This window comes from Achroia grisella, unplaced genomic scaffold (assembly GCF_030625045.1).
Source record: "Achroia grisella isolate CSIRO2021 unplaced genomic scaffold, CSIRO_AGI_Agris_v1 utg1920, whole genome shotgun sequence".
NCBI lineage: Eukaryota > Metazoa > Arthropoda > Insecta > Lepidoptera > Pyralidae > Achroia > Achroia grisella.
Window position 1 is genome coordinate 1,149,028 of NW_026712695.1, and position 26,984 is coordinate 1,176,011.

At 31.0% G+C, this 26,984-nt stretch overlaps 3 protein-coding genes across 4 annotated transcripts in view; 1 reads left to right on the forward strand and 2 right to left on the reverse strand.

Annotated features, from left to right (window-relative positions):
- Positions 1-19,541, reverse strand: part of LOC131841759 (all trans-polyprenyl-diphosphate synthase PDSS1) — a 52,357-nt gene extending 32,816 nt beyond the window's left edge. The window contains exons 1-2 of the mRNA XM_059190081.1: positions 19,313-19,541; positions 2,946-3,134 (exon numbers count right to left, since the gene is read on the reverse strand). Of these exons, the coding sequence (XP_059046064.1) occupies positions 2,946-3,134; positions 19,313-19,483 (360 nt within the window). The 5' untranslated portion in view covers positions 19,484-19,541. The remainder of the gene's footprint in view (positions 1-2,945; positions 3,135-19,312) is intronic.
- Positions 19,542-19,993: 452 nt separating this feature from the next.
- On the forward strand, positions 19,994-22,771 carry LOC131841781 (large ribosomal subunit protein bL32m). 2 transcript variants are annotated; one of them, XM_059190106.1, is made up of 4 exons: positions 19,994-20,185; positions 20,823-21,059; positions 21,646-21,773; positions 22,496-22,771. In XM_059190106.1, exons 1-4 carry the CDS (start codon positions 20,095-20,097, stop codon positions 22,631-22,633), a joined length of 594 nt encoding a protein of 197 aa, XP_059046089.1. In that variant the 5' UTR covers positions 19,994-20,094; the 3' UTR covers positions 22,634-22,771. The 2 variants fall into 2 exon arrangements, with proteins under 2 accessions (XP_059046089.1, XP_059046090.1); XM_059190107.1 differs by lacking the exon at positions 19,994-20,185 and adding an exon at positions 20,358-20,434 and having other exon boundaries at positions 22,496-22,762.
- Positions 22,772-24,366: 1,595 nt separating this feature from the next.
- LOC131841788 (protein spindle-F) lies at positions 24,367-26,752 on the reverse strand. Its single transcript, XM_059190114.1, has 2 exons — positions 25,976-26,752; positions 24,367-24,868 (listed from the first exon to the last, which is right to left on the reverse strand). Exons 1-2 carry the CDS (start codon positions 26,718-26,720, stop codon positions 24,519-24,521), a joined length of 1,095 nt encoding a protein of 364 aa, XP_059046097.1. The 5' UTR covers positions 26,721-26,752; the 3' UTR covers positions 24,367-24,518.
- Between the last annotated feature and the right edge of the window lie 232 nt (positions 26,753-26,984).

Sequence of the window (26,984 nt, forward strand, 5' to 3'; positions counted from 1 at the left end):
ATAAAATGTTACTAAATAATTGTACACGCTACCAGCACACTATAGTCTCGTGATGCTGATGAACTTAGGTAATTTTGCTACTGTAACATTATAACTTTGGCAAGTCATTCAATGTTTAGTATAAATGCATCATTATTATTTTATAATTATGGTTATATTTGCATAATTGTCTCAATAACTTGAAACTGACCGGCGTCACCTTTAAAGAAGTTGACCTTCTGCACAGATAAGAGTAACTGCGGAAATTTACATTCTGTAAACATCCTGTAATACAATTTCCTAGTCGCAATTTCATACATACGTTTCAAAAATCATAATATACAAGATTATAACACTTTGTTGTCATATTTCATTAGTCTAATGTAATACATTATTAAGAGTAAATATGGACTTAAACCGGGAGACGTCGATAGGCTCACCCTCTTCCACTTTCTGTTCAAATATACCGAGCAATATGTGGGCATGGGCATGTCAATCTTTATGTTCACCACGATGTCGACAATAACAACGCCTGAGACTACACCCTCTGAGGTAACAGTCATGAAGGCATATTGATCATTGATTCATAATTTAAAAACCACGCACTGGTTTGTGGAGCTCTTTATTAATAAATATTACAAAATCCATAGTTCTTGGACTATGCCTTACAGAAACTCGTAGATACGTAAAGCATGTTCTAATATATATTACAAACCATATTTCAATGTCGAACATATTGCATCATATTTGTACAATACAGTAGATAGCAAAATTATTATTAGATTGCTATTAGAATATCAAGAAAATGTTTGAATAATAAAAATGTATGACAATGTACTTACATTCCCTTAGGGTTAATAAACCTAATCATAATGTGCACGAAAGAAGGCCAACATTCAAGTTTCGCGCAGTTTCACAAGGCGCACTTTCCACTGCTTGACTTGACCTATCGCAATACCCATTCATTATTATGGTAGGCATTTATTGAAATCAAATATAACATGTGTCCTTTATGGTTGTACTAGCACAGTAGAACTATAATAAATAAAAATATATGTATAGAGTTTTCTTATAATTTGTCGCTACTATATAGTAGGTATTAAGTATTACAGAGGCGTTTTTCAGTCTAATACACTGAAAATAAGAAAATTTATTATGCTATGGTAGTTGGGTAGGTAGGCAAGTTGTTTGTTATTACTATATAAATATAAAGAAATAATACATCACATATATAAATTAAAAAAACACTTGGTTAATATTCCAGCAGATGTTATTATATTAAAATTTTATAATATCATAGCTAGCTAATCAATGAGGGAATTTTATATTACTATAATAATATCTTATAAAAAAATATAACATCTGTAACTTAGTTACGGAACTAAAGCGTGTGTGTCTAGTATCTTGACCGGTTTTATTTATACCAGTCTTGTGACAGAACTATCTTCATTCCAGCTGATATGGTAATACTACATCCAAGAAACGGACATTTAGAAATGTACTAGCACCACCGTTCTCGCGGAGGGGCCTAGTTTTGTACGAGTTTTCCAACAGAAAGTAGGTAAGCAAGTAGCTGTCGCCACAAATACAGAGATATCGTGAATATATATTTATATGACGAACAATACGTATTATATATAAAAGGACTTCATATAAATAATGCGTAGTTTAATATTATTGTAACCAAGTTGACGTCAAATGTAAAAATAATAGAACAGTGGGTCATCTCACAAATTCACTACTATATATATACTATTTTTATCATTTATATATAAAAAATATCGTTATATCACGAGCATGGAGACAAAATCACAGACACAGCTAGTAACTTAATAATTAGTCTAAGTAAATCGTAACAGTAACGCAGTACATAAAGCGCAATTATCATCGACGTGCAAATTACACGAGCGAAGCCCGGCCGCGTGCAAACACGTCATGACTTTGACACACTTGCCACTCAATGAACACAACGACCAATCATTTTTTCATTTTGATTTTGACAATGAACTAACTGTCTATTGATAACCGTAGTGTCAATGGTTTCATAATAAGACCTATGTTTGCTGAAGAGATAAACTATAATGTTTTAGTTTACATTAAAAACAGAATCGCTTTGTTTACGTATATTATTGGTTAGTAAATAATTGTTAATCATTTATAATTAAATTTAATAATAGTAATGTGGGTTAGTGTCTATATAAATTACACAAAGACACGTAATGCAGTAATGTAATGTGTAGTTAATGCCTGTTTAATAATATTATGTATTTATTGTTTTTACATAATTGTGTATGCCATATTCGTAGACTAAACAATAAGTTAGGCTAGAAGGATGTTTATGAGCAAGTGTCACAACTACCTTAAAGCTTAAAGTCAGAATAAAGTGATATTATTTATTGCAATAGAAAGTCTATATCATGTTATTGTTACATAAAACGAATTACATTTTTATATAGTAAATATGTCATGCGTTAAAAAAGTAGTGAATTTTAATTTATTGTCAATATATATTAGCTTTCATTGATATTAAATTATTTATTTCAAGAAAACTATAAATGATTTATCGTTTGAGGTCCATGTTTGTTTCATTAAAAAAAATTGATTTCACAAGTCTAAAAGACTACCATACCCGATAATATATATGAAATATATAGAAATGTCGAGTGAATTATTATAATTTATTATTATAGGAATATCATACTATTATTTTGAACACTGTCTTGCATTTTTTTACGAAAACGTAGTAAAAATTTTTTGACTGTGATTTTTACTTAGAATAACATACACTGTCACACTTTGTAAAATTAATATCTTTGTAAAATCATGAAGTAATTTATCGCAAATTAATTCGCTGGTCTAATGTAAAACTCGAAAAAAATTGTGCTCAAACGTTGCTGTTGATGTCAGAATTTTATCTTAATCGATTAATATCCTAATGACTTGATTTTTAGGCCTAAAAGTCTCACCGCTCGAATATCTTCGTATATTCCGTTGAGGTCATCTTCAAGTAAACGATAGGGGTCGACGATCTGTGTGCCATAGTCAGGTAATGAGCCAGTGTTTGTGCTCTGGAGACTAGATGCCAAGCGACGAACCAACCCCGCGGTTGCACTGGTACTCGATGACCCACAAGGCGGGCCGCAGGTTGTTACTCTCTGTAACAATATAAGATTGAATTAAATAAATATTTATTATTTAATTATACATATATACTATATACTATTAGAAGGAAAACGGTCTACTTAAAATGTAATTTTTTGTCACATTTACATTGGTGGCAGATTTGCTTACTGGACTTTTATTCTCGTCATTAACAGTAAATAAAACTTTGTGATCAAAAAATTAATTAATCCACCTAAAGAAATATATTTGCTACAAATAGATTTTCTCCACAAAATGACAACCTTGAAAACCCTTACAAGCCATAGGATATTTATATTATACCATAGGTAATACAGACTAACAAAACCGCGAATTACAGCTAGTATATAATACAAATGAGTCATGCAATTGAAATTTGTAATTTCAATGAACATTTTATAGTAACTATAAGGTCAATCGAGATTGAATTGTGACCGCTAATGACTACAATATAATGATCGTAGATCGTGATTTGAGCTTGTGTAACACGAAGCACATGTGACCTAAGATTTAATAAAATTATAATTTGCAGGGCACTTGGATCGGCCAGGGAAGATGATTTAAAGAAGAAATTTGTATAAAGATCGTTATCAAATGTTGCACATTGCACTGAATAGCGCCATTGGTTGCATGCATGCAAACTATTTGAACACATTATAGTGTGAAGATTAAGAGAGCAGTATCAATAAAAAAAAACCGTTCCGGATGGCCCCTTTTTGTACTCCGTGAAAACAACTCTAATAATCAGACATCTGTATCACTCACATGTCTGTATTACAAACATCTGTATCACAAACACCATCAAAAATGCCTGCTATCTTTCATATCGATGTAACCGTAAATTTCGCGATTGATGTCATAAGCACACGCCCATACACGCTCCCGACGAAACTAAAAGCTATCTGTGACCAGCGGCAGTAGATAAATTCGAAAAAAAATAATCAGACATATTATTACTATTCTTTATCCGATGTATACTAAAAACCTTTTTACAAGAGAGTGGCCTAGTGATTTAGTTTTACATCCAAGATGCCGTGAGTCCAAATCTAGCGACACAAAAAAATATTTTTTGAGTTTATATTGAATGTGATAAAGGAAATGTCGATATAAAACCAAAAAAATAATCTAAAGAGCCGGCGGTAGGCTTGCCCCCTGCACAGCAGCAACATCGACAGTTATTAAGAGTCGTGTCGTGTATTGTGTAAAAAAAATATTATTTAAAGTACAAAGTGGTAGTAGTTGTATAGCGTAGTGGCGAAGGGTGCGGCGGTGCCCTTAACTATATGGCGGCGGCAGTGACCGCGATACGCGTTTCGCAATGGGTTTATGCAACTGCAGGCGAGTGCAGTCCGCACCTGATGGGCCCGACCAACTACACGTTGCAAAACCGACACGATACACGTATGTATTTGCACGTACGATACCATTTAGGAATGCCGGAAAAAATAAATATATTTCATTATAAACTGGAATATTCACATTATACGTCTTGTAAACCCCCAAAATACATAATTGAGAATTATTTTATTTTTTAAGTTCAAAAATGTATGGTTCCGAAGGCCTTTATAATTAATTATTTATAATTTCATATGAAAATGTCAACACTGTGTAAACTTACAGCTGAAACTGATATAGATGAGTAAAGGATATTTAAATAATTATAATATTCACTGTTGATTTCGAATTACTTATTACTGTACATAGAACCATTAAAAGTACATCCTTCCTACAAATAACCTTCATTTCTAATAAATATATTAAAATATTTTTGTAACCAACCATGACCAATTACTAACAGCAATATTCAACTAAATTGTAAGCTACTTAACGAATCACAATAGTATCTACTTAATGGTGCGAGGTAAAATAATGATCATTTAGTCAGTAGACTATAAGTCATATTATCTGCAAGTACAATACAAAAAAAAACTGATTAATTTCAAGTTGAGCTATTTGATGCATTATATTATATTTAATCTATCTATAAACATTATAAAGAGGTAATGTTTAAGTATGAATGTTCGGGGGTACTCTCCGGCACTACTGATACGAATTTGAAAATTCTTTTAGTGTAGTTGGAAATCCCATTTATCGCGATCTATATAGAGTGATGTCACGCTACGACCAATAAAAGCAGAGGTGAAATAAAAAACTAGCAAAAATGAGGAAAATGCAGACAAAGTTACTCGCGTTTGTACTAACAAAATGCACTAGCATTATAAAAATCTAACAATAATATCAATTACGTTAAGTACGGCTAGTACTGTGACGTATTAGTTATTGGCCTTATATTTTTAGGGTTCAGAACAAACTATAGAAGATAATACTAAACCATTATCATATATTATATAGATACAGATGGTAATGAACCTTAATAGATTTTTAATACGTTTCGCTCCGATGAATCTCCTGTACCAGGTAATCAAAATTATGATAGCATGTCCCCAGGAAAGTATCCCCTACCTACACCCACAGACTAAAGTAAAATTACAGTTACGAGTTCAGAAAGCACTGCAAACTCGCGAAGGGTTTGCAGTGCTTTTTGAACTCGTCAACATATTTCAGGTACAGCCAACTAATACTATTTGACATCCATTACATTTTTTCTGGATATAATTCCTCAGCTTGCTACACGATTCAAACACGATATGTTGCAGTTAAAAAGTGAACACAGAATTATTATATTGCTTAACACTTGTACACTTTTCGGCTATATCCTTAGTACGTGTAATACGCCACAATGACGTTTATTTACGTAGAATAAATTACTTCCACCCGATTTCACACGCGCCTATGTAAGAATACGCGTGAACACAACACAGTAATCAGATATTCTGAATAATATTAAATAAATACGATGAATACTATTATTTTATGAAATAAATACATACATATATATTTATTAATTAAATAATAAACTATTTTATTAAATTAAATAAATACGATGAATTATTATTATATCAGTTGTTACCACGTCTCCGTTTGCTTTTTTTAAGATAAACGATAACTCAGGTCTATTCTCGTGACACAATCTAGCTTCATAAAAAATTTGATTAGGACCCGCCGTTCAGCTGTTTAGGCGGGAATAGACAACAAACATACAGATGTATATATTTTAGTATTTATTTGTTATTTAATACCTATTAGGATTAAAAAGAATTGTAAATAATTATAGTTCATTTAATTCTATAACGAATCAGATTATATACGTTCATGAATGTCATATTAAGGTTTGTATGAGACTACATTCCAGTTTCGTAAAAAAATTATGTAAAAGGATTTAACAAGCTAATGCACCATGGCAAACAGTATACATGACAAGAATCACGATCTTCACGTCATCGTCATGTGACGCATTTGGGAACGCACATTCGCGTTGCCATTCCGGAAGGCTAAATATTCATGCCTCTATATCCTGCTATTTCAATGTCACATCTCACCTTCAAATCAGAACATTTCTTACAAATTAAGCTGCTTACCAGCAGAAATATGTGAAATGGCGATACTCACAAAGATATATTTGTACAAAGATTCTTTCTGGTAACTATTACCGTACATACTCATAATATTCAAAACATTAAATAGGCAGGACAGCGCATGCATGTATCTGCACATCATACATAACTATTAAACTCCAAGATTAGCAATTCAAAAAAGTATGTTAATTGAATAATGATAACATGAACATAATCTACATATGTATTTGCGTGTGTAAAATAAAGTAATAGTCGGTTATAATGCCTAATCTTTTTTTCGGAAATAGTATAAATTAGATGCGTAATGATATTTTTCTAATAACTTTTCTGTATTATACAGCAGGCTATTGAAAATGCGGACAAAAAATGCACTGAATGTAATATAGCGAATACTATTTTTTCTTAATTTGCAAATATTATTCTACTACAGTTACAATTTCCAGAATTAATTCATTTAATACTGTTATGTTTTCCATTACAGTACAATTGAGTTTGGAATCTATTCTGTCCGTTAGCCCCGTTCTCTACCAAACCAGAACACAACAATTATTGCTACTCATTATTACATGAAAGCATCTAGCTACACTTGCATTAATACAAGAAACATATAATTTACTTAATAGTCAAAAACCGTTATGTTCTTTTTATACTGTTCCCAAACTTATTGAAAATGTAAAATATAATACCGTCAATTTTTATATACATAAGAATACATTATAATTATTCATTTTTTTTAATTAATTATTATATACAATACTATTTGCGATAACAAGGTCAAGATACATGAAAAAAATATTAGAAATCATCAAGAAATACTTACACAATTGTAGTCTATCCTGTTTAATTAATTACCGATGCATTTGACTATTCTAGTGACTTTATTTATAAATATTTCAAAATTAAAATCGATTTTGTATTCTATAGTAAATATATATTCTATTCCCAATTCAACAAATACTATATTGATAATGAGACTTTTATTGAGCTTGCATCTTAGTTCCAACATACGTCATTGCAGAAAGACGTAATATCGGCATGAAACGTTCACCATATCTACATGAAAAAGCATATTAAACCCGTACTTCGACATAACATACACATGAAACCAGAATGTTATACTCGATTATAAAACCTGTATGAAAGGCTAAAAACTAAACGAATTACGTTACGTTACAATCTATGCATTTATGAAATAAGAAAAATGTATTGATAAACACACGGTAAAAAGACGTAGACGGTAAAAAGGTAACGACTTTATCAAAACAAATACAAATTGAAACTTTTTTCAAAATTATAATGGTATGGATTACTAATCCATTCTATATGTATTTTTTTTTTGATGTAGCAGGTTTAAGTAAGTCAGTCCCAGTTAAATGGTATTCGACGTCAGATCGACGAGCATTGATGATGATGTTTAAGATTTACGTCGACATCAATATAGTTGGGGAGCGCCGGATGTGAATGATGATACATATTGAGCTGCACAATCAAAGAAATTCAATCATCATAAACCAGTGGTAATATTTAAAATATGTAATGGCTTAATATGTACGAGAAATAGAATTCCACTTATGAAAGCTAATACCTCCGTATGACAAATCAGGAACTGTTGTTTATAATACGAAATACAAAACCGTGGTCGATGTAAATGATGAACAACATAGCAGCACGTAAAATTGCATGTGTGAGTACCACTGCACATAACAATTAAAACTTGATAGAAAGTGAGTGTTTCGTTCGTTAGCCGATGTTCTTAAAATAGAAGTGAGCTGCAATTGACACGTCTTATTAATTGGCTGATCGCCGCCAGCCGTTACGTGAATCGTCAGCGTCAACCGTTTTGGTGTGTGGACAACCAATACATAACATTAATATGCAGTTATTTATCAAAATATTCTAAACATTGATTTGTTGAATCCAGAACAATGAAACGCACATCATTTTGAAAGCTAGCTCAAAAAAGTATTATCATAGTGATTTCATTATCAAATTAAAGATTTTAATTTATAATGTTTTTCATAATAATTATAGAAACCCGCATATTTTGTGATATTAATAATAAATAATAAAAATAAAATTAAAAACAGGTACATAAATATCCAAAACAATGTATATTTGTATAAAAACTTAATAAATTAGGAATTTTATCGTAAAAATATAAACAAATTAGTACAAATACATTTTTTAAATTTATGTTGTATGTCTGGAGACTACAGACTGTTACCGAGAGTAAACTTGGTTAACCGAATTCCCTTTTTTATATCACGATGGTGGTAACAGTCATACGGCCCATAGATGTTGTTTATAAACAGTTTACGTAGCCTATGGATGTCTGAAACAACAGTACTCTTTATATACGTATGAAACTGTTCATGAGATTACTTATCCACAGAAGATTGACGACTGATTAAGTCCAAATACTCAATGTTTTTGGATATTGACAAATTTAATAGTATTGTACTAGATGCAATTATAATTTTATATAATGAGAGATTCATATATTTGACTCAAATAGAAATTGGAGTAAAAATCTACTTACATTTATCTCAATGCCTACTACAATGCCAAAATAGAAACATATTAGGATAATCATTTTGTAACTATAAATATATAGAATATTTCAAGGTTGATTGCTATTTATTTATACTAATAGTTGTCAATAATTTATTTACGTATGATCATAGGCTTAGTAATTTACATGCAGCAGTCATGCAATTAAAACTATTTGCCTCTAAGAGCATCGCATGCAGAAAATTATTTAAGTTTAACATAATCAACCATAAGATGATATTGACCCTTTTAGTGTTAACACGGACACTTAATATTCTACCTAATAACTGCCTTATATTGGCAGTTTGTTCTTAAATATAAGTATTCATTTATTTAAATTGCATATGTACTATTTAATACAATAACATATGTGCACAAGGTAACATATCCTTTATTAAGAAGCCTTCTTGTAGACAATCGTAACTTCATTTACGTAGAATGCTGATCAAATGAGTTTATTAAGTAAAGTTCTCCACTCGACAACGTTATATTTTTAGTGTGATGTCAAAAACTAACATATCACAACAGTTTCGAAAATTATGCACCGATTTAATAATAATATATGATATTGTTTGCTAAATTGCAAAGATACTCAAAACGTACAACTTATTTAGAAAAACTATAAAACAATAAATAAATAAATTCTATTGAAAAAATCATTAAAGTGGTTGTTTCTAAAAGTATTGGCCTTGTACTAGGCCTTGTGACATGTACTCTAAATAAGTGGATTTACAAATTATTCCTCATAATTTTAATGTAGACAAATATTTTCGGTCTTCTTTGCAATATCTATAACAATTGTAAATAAAAATATATCATTGTCAAACTGCCTTTGATTGACAAATATGACACTGACTGATTGTCCGGGGGACATAAAACTGTAGTCACTGAAATCTCGCTTAGCAGAAGCATAAAAGAAAAATTGGAATCGAGAACTCTCCTTTTAGGGCTCGATTGACAGAATTAGGTGAAACAGTTAATTTTTAATAAATAAATATATTAATTAATGTAAGATTAAATTGTGCCCTTTACATCTTCACTTATAAGACCGTTAACTCAATGTACATGTAATTGATCCGATGTGCAATTACCAAGCCACAGATTTTATTAGTACTTAAGAGCAAGAATGTGGGTTAAAGGCGGCCGCCCACCTGCCTAGGTTAAGGAATCAAGGGCCTTGCTATTTTATTAAAATACTAGCTGTTAATTTAATTTAATTTTTCTAAAATAAATGTTTTTTTCTAAAAAAATTTCAATTAGATTAGACAATGAATTAGATTAGAATGAGTTCACACGAGCAAAGCCACAATAAATAACATAATATTTTACGTAACAATGGGTTTCACATATAGTATTTGATTAAAAAGGAAACTAATTTACTTGCCCTTGATTAAAGGTCGTTCCTCTTTATGGGCACACTACAGAATTTCAAATTAAATTCACCTTGTTTTATGCAATTCTCACGATATTAGCATAATAGTAAAGACATAGGTACGTTTTAAGTGTAAACAAAACATTATATTTACCATAAACATTAAGATCCTAGCGTTAAAAAGAGCTGTACTTTTGTAATAAACTTCTGCTAGCTGAAAATTACTGTTCTAAGTGGGCATAAGGTTTTATTATGCACATTGTCTAATATAAACCAATACTAAAAATTCCGATAAGTAGAAAGATATATATATATATATATATATATATATATATACAATAATCAATAATTCCAATTATGAATACAATTATTTAGCAATGTACATTCAATTTAATCTGGTAAATAGTAATGTTACGCATTAAGGTAAATTAAGACGGAAACAGAACGACATCATCTTTATTAAGAGAAAATACTATTAAAACATTAAACTACGTCATTAAAACAATACGCAGAAATTAGTGAAACTGTATAAATGAGGAAAAATAAGTCAAGTATTGTTCAAATGTAAGGCGTAAAAAGATGACAGAATGGGCTACTATTCGTTTCAGCATATAAAAGTAAAACCCGATGAAAGATTGAACCTTCGCCAAGGATGTTACATACATTGTAGTTCTAATAAATAAGTACGTATAATAATTGAAAAAAAATTCTATCAGCATTTCATTAGTAAAGATCACGTAACCATGAGTTGGATGAAACTTTAAATTATTTTATCTTGGAAAAAATTGCTTCATTCCATGAAATTAATTTCATGGGATAAATAATTTTTTTCCAATAAGTTTAGGGTGGCCACAGGTTCACAATATATTCTTATTTACAAGTATTACTCTCATACAAGTAAATAACTTCTTTTTAAAAATTAATACGTTGAATACTATTAAGTACAATCTACATCGAGACATTGGTATTTAAAATATGTACGTAGATACATAAATTCGTGAAATTCGAATAATAAATTGCATGAATACGCCTCATGAATAATCTCTGAAATAAATATAAGTTCCAATAGTAAGTGCACAATAATAAATCCACTGGTGAACGTAAATTTTATTTCCATGATATCAGATAAAGATATTAACACCAGAGAATACTTCCTGTAAAATGAAAAATATATTCAATACAATAAATTGACTGAGAATAACAATCAGGACAGATTGAAAAACCTTGATTATCCGTGAAAGGGATTTTTTGTTCATTTCATTTAATATTTTTTATTTTTTCTATTGTGCTGATAATATAAAATAATAAGTCGGTAAACAGATGTTATAGTAAATTATAAATAAATCCCCTTATCTACTAAACTTCCCTCCCTTGACTACTAAACTTACTTGTACCTATAATCACAGTTCTCTCTTCAAGGGCAAATAGGCGTTGCGATTTGGCGGATACATTCCATTACCGTAATACCAACCGCCATTTTACATTTAGTGCAGTAATATAACGCTATTAATCAAACAAAACACAATCTAAGACAAATGAATGCAAATAAGGTTTCCAGTAAAAACATACTACGTAAATACTTTGCCAACACCAACAAAGAAAATTGAGAAGGCGTCTAAAAAGTATGTGTTAAAAAGTTTTAAGATTTCATGCAACCACAGTTTTAAAAGGTCCGTCTCTAGAAAACGTTCAACAGGGTTCACAACTATGGTAAATATTATATTAATTATTATAGATAATATTGGTTGCCCTTTTCTGTCGTTATTTTTGGAAATCTAGATTGTCCGCTGTGTCCACTAATCTAGATTTCCAAGGAAATGACAATAGCATTATACAACTTTTGAGAACGAAAATTAAACTCTTTTTACATTTTTGATCTATCAATTATCCAAGTCTAAATCTGGAAAGTCTGAAAATACGACTAAAATCAATAAAAAAATATACATAGGTAACGAATCTAGTTAATTGTACTCAACGGAGACAAAGGCACTGACAGCTGCTGCAGCTGCTCCTCTTGCACAGTGCTTTATTTTATGTTTAATTAAATTATTACTGATATTTACATTAATCTATTTTTCTAAATTCAATTTCATGATATAAATATAATGTTCTTCTGTCTTTTCGACTTTTACATGTTCCAATAAATTAATTAACTACAGATATAATTTATCTACTTTAGTCATATTTATAAAAGAAATAGCGGTAATACAAATATGTCTATTATATCTATATAATAAGTACTTTTAGATAGGTAAAACTGAACGCTCATGGTGCTACTACGCACAGCGCTCTATTTTTTATAAATTTGACATTGTTACATAGCTAAAGTTCGATATTATAAAAACAAAAATTTTGATATCATCAGAATTTCATTTGCCTATACCGTGTCTATATTAACAAGAAAATTCATTACCGTATTAAAAAAAGCAGGATATCTTTATGCTCACATACGATAGTAATTAGATACTAAAATTTGTACATGTACAAATATAACAGGTTTAGAAAAGTAGGAATCCACTAACAATTGTAAATATAATTAAATAAAGACCAATCGACAGCATCGCCATCTAGTCTCATAAGTCTAGTAAGATAAGCTTTTATATAATAGATTTGCACAGTATTAGGTAAAACAGTTATGCAGATAGTACATCGCGTAGTGTCGTAAATCAAACATCAATTACACGACGGTAGTTGCTCAACGTGAAACCCATAGCCCTTATCAAATAACGACACGTGTGCAAGCGACGACAATTAATATTGCTTCCACAGACTACGTTGATGAGTTCATTGTTTGCAAGTGCTGACCGAAACGCTAAATATTACTCAACTATACTAGGCTAAGCACGCAGTGGTTGCAAGGACGTCTAGTAAACGGTGACCCCTTCCTCGGTTAAATATAATGTACATTTGACAAACATGCAAACACTGTGCTAACTATTTGCCAGAAGTCTATCTGTAATGTTTCTAACTCTAAAAACAATAACTATATGTATCTATCAAAATATCTCACTGAATGTTACACCCGCTAGAAATATTGTTTAATAGGTACTACTGGAATTGGCAAACATACAAGTACTGCAGTGTTGACTGTCGTCAATAAATATGTTCATCACAATGTATATAGTTATAAATTACTCTGTGATTTGATTCTTAATTTGAAAATAAAATACTAAGTGCTTGTAACTGTAATTGTAATATTATATAATAATTATTTGAGTATTTGTTTGGGTGCGTGCTGCTAACTTAATAATATGTGGCTATGTTAAAATGCGTATTTATAAATAAATAAAAAACAGTCACCAGCTGATCCAAGGCTATGGTCTCTACGTGTCACAATCTCAATCCCACGCGAGTACATCAAAACTCTGACAAGCTTTACGCAATTAAAAGTTTAATATAATACTCAATGAAAATTAAACGCGACCGAAGTAATATGTGAAAATGTATTCAGTTTAGAGAACACCTTTACGAAAAAGCAATTATATTTTTCAGAACTGAGTTTGAGGATGTCACATCATTACATTATTTGTTCATAATAAATAAATGTTAAAAAGTTTTCCTTTACCACATATGGACAAAGTCGACGTCTGTTTTACGTACATATCTCACGGCATTTTAATGGCTCAGGGAATTTTCTTTTTCTATTACAAATATTTCAGACAAGTGCTGGAAGCATTATATGCTATTTATAAAGAGCCCTAACTAACAAAACACCTATGGTTGACGCTAGAAATATAATATATATGAATACACTAAGTATAGCCTTGTAAGCCTATGAGACGTGAACATTGACTCAAAAGGAACAATATGGAAGCTTTTGAAGTGTGGTATTGGAGAAGGATGGAAAAAATTAGCTGGAAAGATAAAATATGCAATTAAGGAGTAATCAAAGGATATATGTATATAATAAAGAAAAGCTCATAAATATTATTGAGAATAGGAGGGGGAAAATATTGGGACACTTGATAAGACACGACGAAGTTAATAATAATATAATCGAAGGAAAAGTAGATGGAAAGAGAGAAAGGGGAAGACCAAGACACAGCAATATCAAGCAGGTCGGCAAGTCGAAAAGAAAAAGTCGGAGTCGTGTCGTATCAATAACTAAAAAGATTGATGGACAATGGTAAGAGCTCCATGGACAAGAGTGAATGAAAAAGTGTCAGTTGACCAACATTATTTCTAAATGATTACTGTAAAGAAATAGGAAAATTAATATTTAGTACAATAATTCAGTCAACCTTTACACTTAGACACATTATGCAAATCACATACACTTCAAATAAAACAGCTAAGGTATACCAAGTGATCATGTACATAAGTCTTACAACATAATAATTATAGGCGTCCATTTTTATGTAAAATTAGTTTGTATTATTTTTTGTGTACATATTATATGATAATTTAGTTCGTGCGGTATGTATAGTTATTGAATACACATAAAATTTTATAAGTATTTACTTGTATAAATCCTATATACAACTACATATGTGTGCTATTGATTGGTTTGGTGGTCTTTAGTGGTGGCGGTTTACATCAGAATCCATATTCATCAAAAAAAAATTACAGATCCAATTAGGCATGCTATATTGTGTTGTATCTATGTAACACTAGTACCCTATAATATATATATACCCTATATATATATATATATATGCACTATGTCATTGTGCCAGGTTAGTTTTTTTTATACTATGATTGTGGCAAACAAGCGTACGGCCCATCTAATGGTAAACGGCTACCAAAGCCTATGGACGCCTGAAACACTAGGGGTGTCACGTGGTGGTAGGAAGTCCTCTGAATTCGCACTCCGAGACCACTTACGGTGCAGCGTGTGAGGACGAATTCCCTGTCGATGATAAGCGGTGCGATGGTTCCTTAAACAATACAAGTCAAGATATGCCTATCGTATACGTAACGCAAATTTTCAGGTACTCCTATTATTCACCGACTCTGTATAAATTTTGTTGATTCTTTCGACTTTTATAGGGGATAAGTGTTTTTTATGCCTACTATAATTATTTCCGATGGTGGTACACCAATAGACAATGAGAGAATGAGAAGTCAGGGTATATCTATAGCGAATTCATGTTCTTTATCTTTACATATATAATAAAATTATAAAGACATCATAAAAAAGAAAATCTGACGATTGACGTTTGTTGTTAATACAATAAATAAGGTTGTTACACAATAATGTCGACTCGACTGAACAAATAGTTATGTGTTCCGCATTTCTACCGAACTTCATTTACGCAGGACGTTACGTGTAGCACGACATACGTACCCGAACAATTCATTCACTTGATAATTAACATTAAAGCAAATGTTATTATAGACTGCATTTCATTATTCGACTAATTCTTACAAGTACTATTGTAGGTGGGTATTTAACAACAGCAACAGAAGACCCGTCATTTATGTCTGATTTAGACAAAACGAGTTTATTGTAATAATTGGATATGTAATATTGAAGTACAATAGCAATAAATTCTAGCATTCAAAATGATGCGAGATTATCGTTGTGTATTTTATGTGACTATTTGTTTTTTAGCTTGAATGTCACCTAAAAACTAAAGTTTAAGACAAATGAGGTAGATAGAGTCTTCACGCAGTATGGAGTATGCATAGAGCTGAAATAAAAGCTAACGAAATCTCCGAAATCTGTAGACCATGAACGGGTAGTGTTATATACACAATTTTGTCAAGTTCAGTTCATATATACAAAAATTTTGTTTTATTAATATAGAGTGGAGTATTAAAGAAAATCGAATCACTGTGATTGCATTACACAACGTAAGTATGGAGCCAAATACAATTTTTGGCAATTGGCAAAATTTTAATGGCTAACAAAAAAAGGAAGGGAAAGATTTCGAAGAAATCCTGTCAGAAAGCAAAAGATTTTATCTCGCCAGATGAAGATAGCTCCTAGAACCATGTCGCGTATTTTAAAAGATGACATAGGTCTTGCAGCCTATAATTGATGCACTGATTATTACTGACTAAATACTAACTGATAATTTAAAAAAGAACAGGTCAACAGAGTATGACGTGATCATTATCCCACTTAAATGATGGTTTGGTGGGATGTTAGCTAGGGAGTGACTGAGCCATATTTTTGTAAAATAGGTGTCAAAACATCGGTACAAGTATATCAAGACATCATTCTTGAGAAGGTGGTAAAGCCCGCTTAACAACACCATGTTCTATAAACAATAATGGTCTTTTGAGCAAGACTCTGTGCCAAATCATAAAGCTCGATCCACCCAGCTTGGTTGGAAATGAACGTTCCGGCCATTATCAAAGCTGATGACCACCGTCTAGTTCCGATTTTAATCCGCAGGATTATGAGCTATGGTCTATTTTATGAAGTATGGCTTGCTGTAAACGCCATGATAACTTGGAGTGACTAAAGCAATCCATAAGTTTGGCAGTGAAGAAATTCTTAGTTTTAGTTAGGCATCAATAAAAATTGATGCCTAACCAATGGAGATAATTTCGAATAGGTTGTAAATATGTTTTTAATGTTTTATATTAATGTTTATACTAATAGGCATTATAGTAATAAATGTTATTCGCAATATAAAAAAATAAAGATTTCTCCTCGTAACAATATTTATGGCTAGACTAGGTACATTCATGCATAAGCACAAGATGCACATTAACGCAATAAGAAATGTCCTCCGTCTACAGGCTACGAACGCCTAAATATATGGAGCAGATTGGTTTACATAACGACATACAAGGTCAATGCCCGTCGATTGAACTAGAATAAAATAAGAAAGGCTGCATAACGCTCCTTGTTAAAGTTACCCAGTTTTCGAGCTATTAAAAACTAAAACGAAACGTCTCACAACTTTCACTAATCTATAATTTACGTAGTAAGTCTCCCAACGAATAGGAATAGTTTGTTGTTTATATTCAAAGAAGTTTTTATGTAGGAGTTTTTATATATTTTATAGAGGAGGAAAGTCACACTTTATGTCAAAATGTCACAAAAATTAATATGTAAACCGTTCAATAGTATTGTTATTAACAACTTCAAACATTTATATAAAGCAAACTCGATGTTTTCGAGTTTTGCTTTTGTTGTTTGTGTAATTTCATATGGTTTTCATTAATGAAGGAAGGTAGGTAGGCTTTCGGAAGGTATTCCTTCCGAAAGCTTTATACATACTTAGTACAATTACCTCAGACGCTATGATTATTAAAAACTTGCGATTTTAACAAGGCACAAAATTATTTACTTACAATATATAGTTATTATTATTATTCATTGCTGGGGACTCTACCAAGTATTTACCCTGTCGCATTAACGTGAAAACAAAAAACGCGACCTGACTTCTAAAATATCTCGTACAACTAGGTATGTACCTACAACAAATTAGTTAATTACTTAGTATTCATTAAATAAGTAGGTAGATTGGTAATAGTACTTAATTGTTCAATTAGTGATATTACATACGTATTTGAATTTTTATGCGTATTTGGATATTTTGAAGTAAAAGATGTTAGTCCAAAATATCTAACTATAGTTAGATATTCTATGAAAACTTCCTTGAAAACAAAAAAGTGAAAAAAGACTTGGTAGATAAATTCAAAGAAATCAGCTAGTAATCAGTTGCGTTTGAAGGAGCAAATGAAATATTAATGCGAAATATAATTGTTACTTAGAAAGTTTTGCGCTAGTTGACGAGATTGGACATTGCATGCTCGCACGCTGCTCGAGAAAGCACGCGACTCACGATGCGCGGCACGGGCATGCTGTTGCCCAGTTGCATTCTCAGGTCCACTGCTCTCAAGCAGTCAAGACCTACTCATAGTTCAATAAGTTATAATAAGTTCATATCATAATCTGATTGACAATTACGATATAGTTATTGTGACGATCTAGTCTAGCCTAAGTGAAATAAGCCGCGTCACCGAAATACCTAACTACCTATATATACTATTTATTTGAAAATAAAAACTTTATTGAAATAAAAATTGCCAGATATATACATACGTATATCTAAATAAAGTATATATAAAAAGTATATGTATTTAAGATTTAAAAACAGTTTAAACAAAAAATATTTTCTCATTTGACCGGCTATCAGATTGGGCAAGTAAACTCGTATCTATTAAAGTAATCTTTAAAATATGGTGTCAATATCTGCTAGGCCTTTCTATATACCATTTGTCGGTATATTGTATACTTAACCTACGAAATTCAGTTACTAATTGTTTATTTATGCAGAAACCGCGAAAAAGATAAGCTGATTTATCATAACTAATTAAATTCCCAAAGTTATACTTCCTTTATAAAAAATAGGACGATTGGCACATTTTGATCTATAATAATATGTATTGACTGAAGACATCAGTGTCTTGTTTATAGAAAGTAAAAGTTATGAGTACCTTCACAACTACAGTGAAAATCATTGAACAAACTCAATAAATCAGCGGGGCGCGTGAAGCGACCCACTATCTGTCTATGCTACGACCTGAAGAGATTTCACTTTTATTACTAGGAGTAAATATTACCAATTTGACTCTAATTGTGTGTTACCTTATAATTCAAATTTATGTAGACCATAATTGTGCTTGTCTCATTCAGTAAAATTCATATTTTCCTAATCAGCTGACATGAATGAGGTTACTGTCATGCTTGGTGTTATGTAAAAGACCTTCCCAAGACTGAACGTAATATTATAACGTGTGTTTAGGATAAACATGACAATTGTAAATTCTATGATAACATAATATTTTTTCATTCAAAACGAGTAAAACTATTAAAAAAATACTATCTAACCTGACATGTCTTTCCGAATATTCGTAACGGGGATGGTCCAGGAGGTTTGAGTTTCACAAATACAGTCTGTCTTCGAACTTTATGTCCAAATTGACACAGTAACTTATCTTGAACACGAGCACAGAGCCTACTCGAAGTTAAACACGCCATAGTTATAACGCTTGAGGACATGAACTACATTACACACATTAAACACAGACGTTCGCCTTTTCCTCCCCACTTTCATACAGCTGATTGTCAACCGCCATTTTAAAATGTTGCTACCTTCCCGCTCTATCTTTCAATGTGTGTTCACAGCACAAAATAAACCATAGACAGCAAATATTCATATTAACTCTCATGTCTAATAATCTTCCTAAATTACAAATATGTAATATACCTAACTACATTTATGTTTCTTTTTGTACTTATTTATTTAGAGATCCTACTATCATGTTCTTTTTCTCGTCTATAATAAATTCTTTACGTGATGTAATTTCTTGCTTTTTACAACGTTCAATAAATCCTGCATAATAATATTGTATTCAGTCTGAAAGTGAGCTCACTTGAGATTTGGGCATGTAGTCTCGTACTTGTGCATTACTATATAAATATTAAATACTATTTCTCATACATATCTTATCTGTGCCCAGTTCGGTATATCTGTGCCTTGCTGCTGTTGTAATTTTTTTTTCTTGTATAGTTGTAGACAGTACTTTATACATTTTCTTATATCTCATTAATAAAAATTATTTTTTTAAATATTTAGTAATTTTATGAGTTGCTTAATAAAGTAATATAAAATGATGAATATTCATTTTAACAATTTTATAAAAGCACTAAAAAATGTTGAACGCATTATTTTTCATAGCATGTTCGGGGGGCCACCAAAAGGTAAAAATCGTTGTTCGTTAAGTAATTAGCAATTCTACTTTAAGTATGAACGGGTGCATCAAGAATACACACTGTTAACATTTTTGATCTTCGGTACTTTTACTTTATTATGGAATGGTTAACCTGTCTGTGTTAAGAACCCCCATACGATCGATTTGCTGTTCAAGATAAACGGCCTCACACTAAACTCGTATTCGTCAGGCAGGAGTTGGTTTCCAGCCGCTCTTAAGGACTTAAGTCCTTCCACGGGTTTGTAGTTCTATCTGCGCTCACCCCTTATTGTTCACTGAAAATGCATAAGCCAGCTGTGGCCAACAAAATTTGAAGAGGTGAAAAAAGAGAGTGTACACTGACAGAATGGTCATGGAATCAGTTATCAAATTCATATGGTAGTACTAGCAATAGTGCAAATGAGTAATAGTCCCCTTGTCCCCATAAATTTTTAAAATGTGATCAATAATAATTTTTAATAATTCAATATATTAGAATAATTTCATTATTCTGAAATTACTGTGAAACAAATAAAGGAAAAAAAAATATATATTGAAATGTCTGTACTTTATATTGCTACTTAATATTTTTAATACAAGTGTATTGTTATGCCTATATACATATATATTATAATTTCATATTACAGAATTAGCTTTAGTTGGAATCAATGAAAGAACATGTGAACCCATAAAAAAAATATCAATTAAAGATATTGCTGGAGATGGTATTGTTTTGGCTGTTCCCAAATTCCGAAGAACTGTTGAAAAAAGATGGAACAGGAAATATGGCTCACCAGAATATATATGGAAAATGTTAGTGCCAAAAACTAACATTAAAGTTTGTTCTGAATGTGGTCATCATCATGAGAATGGAAGACTATGTGGTAAATTTTCTTTCTAGTATTATCTATCACACCAGGTCCCTTATAGGATCTTAACAAATAATGTAAAATCATGTTTATTAAGCCATGTATATTGAAATGTAATGGATAACTAACATACTCAATTTCACTATCCTGTGACTTTCTGAAGTGCAACCAAGAGTCATGTGGTCCAATTAGTTTTTACCATGAGGTTCGAGTTCCAAAGGGTTGTGAGTTTGAATATATCTGACACCAACAACAGTAATGTCAATTTATATTTCTACTTCTGACTGACTAGTGAAGGAGATATTTATAACAATCTAAAAAATTATATGAGAAATGACACTAGGCTCTTTGCATGCTCTTTCAATACTTGATACACCTACATCTCATTGGTTTTATTTGAATCTAAAAAAAAACCAATGAGATGTGGGTGTATCAAGTATTGAATTCACCACAACCTTGACAATTGATATGTGTTTTATTGATGTGAAATATAATGTTAAGTATTGAGTAGAAGTAAAAACACTATTTTTAGTATATTTAAAACAAGTATACCTAAATTATAAATTATATTTGTAAAAATTTTAATTTGAATGGTTACCAGGAAATTGTTATAAAAAAGTTGAGATAGAAACTAATGAAATTAAAGAAAGAATTCAAGAAAAATTAGCAAACACTGCTATTGACAAAGATGTTGTAGTGCTGTATGAAGGAGAAAAAGTGCCAGATCAAGTAAGTGCTACTTTAAAACATTAGAGTCATATAGTCATCTCATTAACAAGTGATTCTTAATAATTAGTTGACTATATACCTAAATGTGAACAACATCTGTAGTTTAGAACAAATATTGTAAGTTTTTATTTTTTAGATACCAGGCAGCACTCTAACCAGCTTTGAATATGTTTATAAATAGCACCATGGACATCACATTGTCATATAACATACTTTATGCACCATTTATGCATTGCCATTCCTAAGAAGTCATTTTTTGTATCCTGTAATTACACTGCCTTATCTCATTACAACCACATAGAATGTGTAGTGGTGTTTTTTCTTCAACTTACCAGAATCTACAATTCTTTGATATGCACAGACCTATGTTTGCGATGTGTTTATTTCCCTCTTTATTAAATTTATAATACCTCTCCTACCTAGGTAGGTAAGACTAGGTAGTCACCTGTAGTAAAATGGAGTAATAAAGACCTCTATGGATAGATATTAATAACTAAAAAGAATAAATATATTGCAAGATCAAAAAGTACATATGCAAACAAACAACAAGTTGATAAAACAATGTTGTATCACATTATATATCATGGTATAGTAGACAGACATGTTGCTACTAAGGAGCATGTGTCTTATACTTTGGGTATACAAAATTTACAAGTCTGTATTTTTATCATACAAGACTGAAAAAATATGTACTAAACTAAATATATTTGTTTGTATTATAGCCCAATGAATTTTGGAAAGGAAAAAGGATAATAGAGATGAAAAAAGAAAGACCCCAATGGTTCAGCAAGAATCTACTACAGAAATCAACTCAACAACCTTCTACCTCCACTGCTGTGAAACCAACGGATCTGGCATAATTTTAAAAATATATGTATAGTTACTATGTAGTATAGATAATAGTATTACATAAATTTTAATGTTGAGTAAACTTAGGTTTTATTTATACTCACGAGTTTCTACCTACATGGCTTTATTTATAACATTAATAATAATGTCAACTAGCCTAACACCATACTAGATGTAATGTGAATAAATATCCACTATAAGTCACTTCTAATAAATGGTTTTGGAATCTTTTGAAATCTGGAGATACAATTTAAAAGTGGATATTACCATTATTTGCTATTTCCGTGTTTAAAAATAGTCTATATTTTATAAATAAAAATAGGATCTTAACACGAATAATTTTATGACAAATAAAGGTCAATCAACCTAACCAGTTAAAAATATAAATAATGTAATAACAAAGAAATAATAAAAATGGTAAATGTCGTCCTGTAACCGTTAATAATATTTATTCTCTCTGTTTAACAAAGGAAAAATTTTAACTGCCGGGTTCTCATTACTCACATAACTAGGGTCTTACAACTTTATGCATGTGACATCTATTAGTTCTTACGACGGATTCAATTTTAATGCATTATTATTAAGTATAACATAGGTATTGAAAATTAATAAATCACACAGAAAAACGATACATTCAATTGCATTGTAATAAACTTATTAAAAAAATTGTAAAATCTTATTGAAATAATTTGTGGTAAATACACAAAACAATTGAACCCACGACCATCAGAAGTAACACGGTGTATTAAACCACTAGACTCCGTGTAGACAACTGAGATAAAAACCATTTCTTTATTCTATGAGTAAATATATACAGATTATCTATTTGGTGAATGACAAAACAAAAAAATTGCACCATCAACTATTAACTTATACAACTTCAAATTCCTTGAAGGACCCTATATAGTGTGATGCCTAAAGGCAGCAACCATCGACTGCTGCTTCTGAGCATTATGGTGTTCCATGTTTTGTATCACAGATTACCTCTGGAAGGCAAAATTAATTTGCTCTCCAGACCAACATTACAGCAACACAGTATGGTAAGTTCTACTTACATACATCACTGCCAATTTAATAATTATGATTGACGATTTCACTGCTTTCGATATAACAAGTTAAACAGAGCTTGTGTACACAAGCTCTGCTTAACATATGTGATACAAATACATTTTTTAGTGTAAATGCATATATAGAATACACCTAGACCAATTGAAAGTTTGTACCGTGTCTGGTATCGAAGCCGCGACCATCAGAAATAACGAAGAGAGTAGATACTGACATATATTAAAAACAAAATAAAAATGAATTTTTATTCATCATCTTTTTAGATGATTAATGCATAGACAGAGATGCTGAAACTGACTGAACTGTTGGTGGGACTGAGAGTGGCTTATTTTTTTTATTGAGTTGCTTGGGCTATTGGCAGGTGCATGGACCTGTAGCACTGCATAGATCTATTGTGCTCGCCCTTTTCAAAGTGCGCTTGTCGCAGGTCTAGGGACCTGGGAAAAGAATTGAAGAATATTCTTAGGAGCGATGATTTTTATCTCCTCAGGAAAAAGTGTAAACTTTCCAAAGGAGATAATTTCGTTTATGCATGAGTGGGCTACAATCATATAGGATGTGTAGTGGCATTTCCTCTTCAGTTTCTCGTTTACTATAGTTCATAACTTCTAATTTCTATATATTCTGAATAATATAAAGTCACTGCACATCATCATGAAAATAAATATTTCTTTACCTATTATATTTCTTTACATATTAAATAAAAATATTACAATTTATCACCTGATTAAATAGAGTAACAATATGGTAATATGCAAGTACAAATTTACATTATTAAAAAGTATAAAGATTGATGTGAATCGATCTATCATTACTGTGTATTTCCTCAAATTACATACCAAAAGATGTTGATACATTCTCAAAATTGTCTATCACAGAATCTGCTTCATTTTCTCCTATAAAATGACCTTCTACATGTGACTGAAATTCAGTAAATCTTACATTCTTATGGAATGTTTGTCCACACATAGGACAGACCTTATCAACAGGTACTTCACTAGTGTTACTTTCAGTGACATTTTTCTTGAATGCAGATGAATTCAATTCAGTATAATTATTATAATTAGTTGATTCCACAGGTGTTGCCCAATTAGCTAAGCTGTCACTAGTCTCTATCTCTTTATTTTCAGAAGTGGTCATTTTTGTATTAGTTAATTTACAGGTTTGACATTTATAGCCATCTAAAACAAAACATAATCTTAATATAATTGATCTGGACTAATATTATAAATCAGTTCATATTATTAGGAATCAGTGGACGAGCTGTATTTTTTTTACTTTGAAACAGGCCAATAATAATTTACAATTTCTCAAATCTAATCTATCAAATCATCTATATATACAAATAAAATTGAATGTCTGTTTGTAATACTAAAATAACAGTTGTAGTAAACATGCATATAAATATATATATGGTACATACACCAAAACAACATTTTTTACAATTTTAGTCTGTCTGTTTGTTACGGCTAATCTCTGAAATGGCTGGACCGATTTTGATGGGATTTTTATTGGCAAGTAGCATATATAATAAGGAGTAACTTAGGCTACTTTTATTTTGGAAAAATAAAGTTAAATTCCATACAGAAGAAGTCATGCTGCAGCTAGTGAAAAATAAAAATTAAACTTTTTGCAAAACAAAAAATCATTATCTACTAACTACTTAAATACCATCTCTTACAGACATCCTTAAGATACCTTATTACATGTATTAGTTGAATGGCAGAGAGAAACTGTGCAGTTTGGGACTTGCGCGCCGGATATAGGGGCTCGCATATGTCATCACTTACCATCATATGTGTTTCTCTCTTTACCCAGCCTAATCTCGTAAGAGCCTCCTAGTGCAGATTTAGATAAACATTCTAGTAAAGAATTTACTGCAATTCTAGACAGGCCAGTTTAGAAGAATATAGAGAAATTTCTCTAGTATATGTCTCACTCCCACTTTAACCACAATTAACTCAAAACAATTAACAATGTTGCCATTTTAATTTATATGTGCTTGTTAGTTAGTTCATTTATGTTTTTATTGCATGGACTTTAGGTATATTTGTTTCCCATGGTACAGTGAGCTCAAATATATAGTTGAAAAAATCTATCTAGTATATAGTAGTCCAGTCAGGTTTAATACTTAGGATTAAGAAGGGCAATCCAATTATTTACACTGTTCTCTATACATCTATCAGTGGTATATTTAACAGTACTAATCCTATCATCAAGACACACTTTATAACTTAATGACATAATAAATAGTCATTTTTATCACTCTTTGTAAAAAAAATACTCACCTTTAAAAACTGTTTCAATTTTGGAAACTACAAATTTCAGATCAGCTTCTTGTTGAACAAGCTCTTTTTTTAAATTCTGTAATTTTTCTGTGTGAATATGAATTTCTTTAAGCGAGTCCAATGCTGGTTCCTCAATATATGTGAAACCTATAGAATCAACATTCAGTAATTTGTCATCCAAGTCTTGCAACTGTGTCATTTGCTCATATTGCTCTACTAGTTGTGATTTCTCTTGAATATAGCTGTTGATTAACTTTAAGGATATCTCCTCTAGGCTGGATTCTGAATATTTTTCTTGATAATTTGCACTGGTTTTTGGAGTACTATGAATATATGTATTGGTGCGTACCAAAGGCTGCTTATTGTATTCCTTTCCGGGTGTTTTATCGGGTCCTTTTATTGTCGATATTTTATTCCATAAGTTTTTATTTTCGTATGATACCATGAATACGTGGTGCATGAGCTGTGACTTTTGTTTATTTAGTTCGGCAATTTTCTGGTGTAACATAAACTTTTCATCTTCTTGCAACGGAATATAAGGCGTACATTCTGTGGCCTTAGTGATATCTAACTTTAAACGCATATTGTCGCTTTCTAAAGTAGCAATTCTCTTCTGCAGTAGTAAACAACGGTCTCGCATTGCATGTAAGGCAAGTTCATGAACGCTAATGTTATTGAAATCGCCTTTGAGAGTAGACTGAAATGTTGTATCATTATTGAAACTTACAATAGATGAAGAATCCATTATTTTAAAATAAGTAAAGTTTATATGTTTCTAATGTGTTCCGCCAGGTACATTTACTGTATAGTCGACACCATTAGGTACTAATCAAAAGTCGAAATATCACATTTAATTTCATAAAATAGGTATTATTTTATTCTGATTATACAGAAAAAAATAAAAAGATAAGATAACAATTTTAGGAAACAGACTTTCTCTGAACACAGATTATCTAGAAATATGAGACAAACTGATCCGAAATTGACAGATTATTTGAATTAAAGCATG

What these genes read in the sequence shown, in the direction of transcription:
- LOC131841788 (XM_059190114.1), bottom strand. Translation starts at nt 26,720, where the DNA reads ATGGATTCTTCATCTATTGTAAGTTTCAATAATGATACAACATTTCAG. An exon ending in AATTGAAACAGTTTTTAAAG is followed by an intron (nt 24,869 to 25,975) that starts GTGAGTATTTTT and finishes GTTTTGTTTTAG; the next exon opens with ATGGCTATAAATGTCAAACC.
- LOC131841781 (XM_059190106.1), top strand. Translation starts at nt 20,095, where the DNA reads ATGATGAATATTCATTTTAACAATTTTATAAAAGCACTAAAAAATGTT. An exon ending in GTTCGGGGGGCCACCAAAAG is followed by an intron (nt 20,186 to 20,822) that starts GTAAAAATCGTT and finishes TTCATATTACAG; the next exon opens with AATTAGCTTTAGTTGGAATC. An exon ending in GAGAAAAAGTGCCAGATCAA is followed by an intron (nt 21,774 to 22,495) that starts GTAAGTGCTACT and finishes TTTGTATTATAG; the next exon opens with CCCAATGAATTTTGGAAAGG.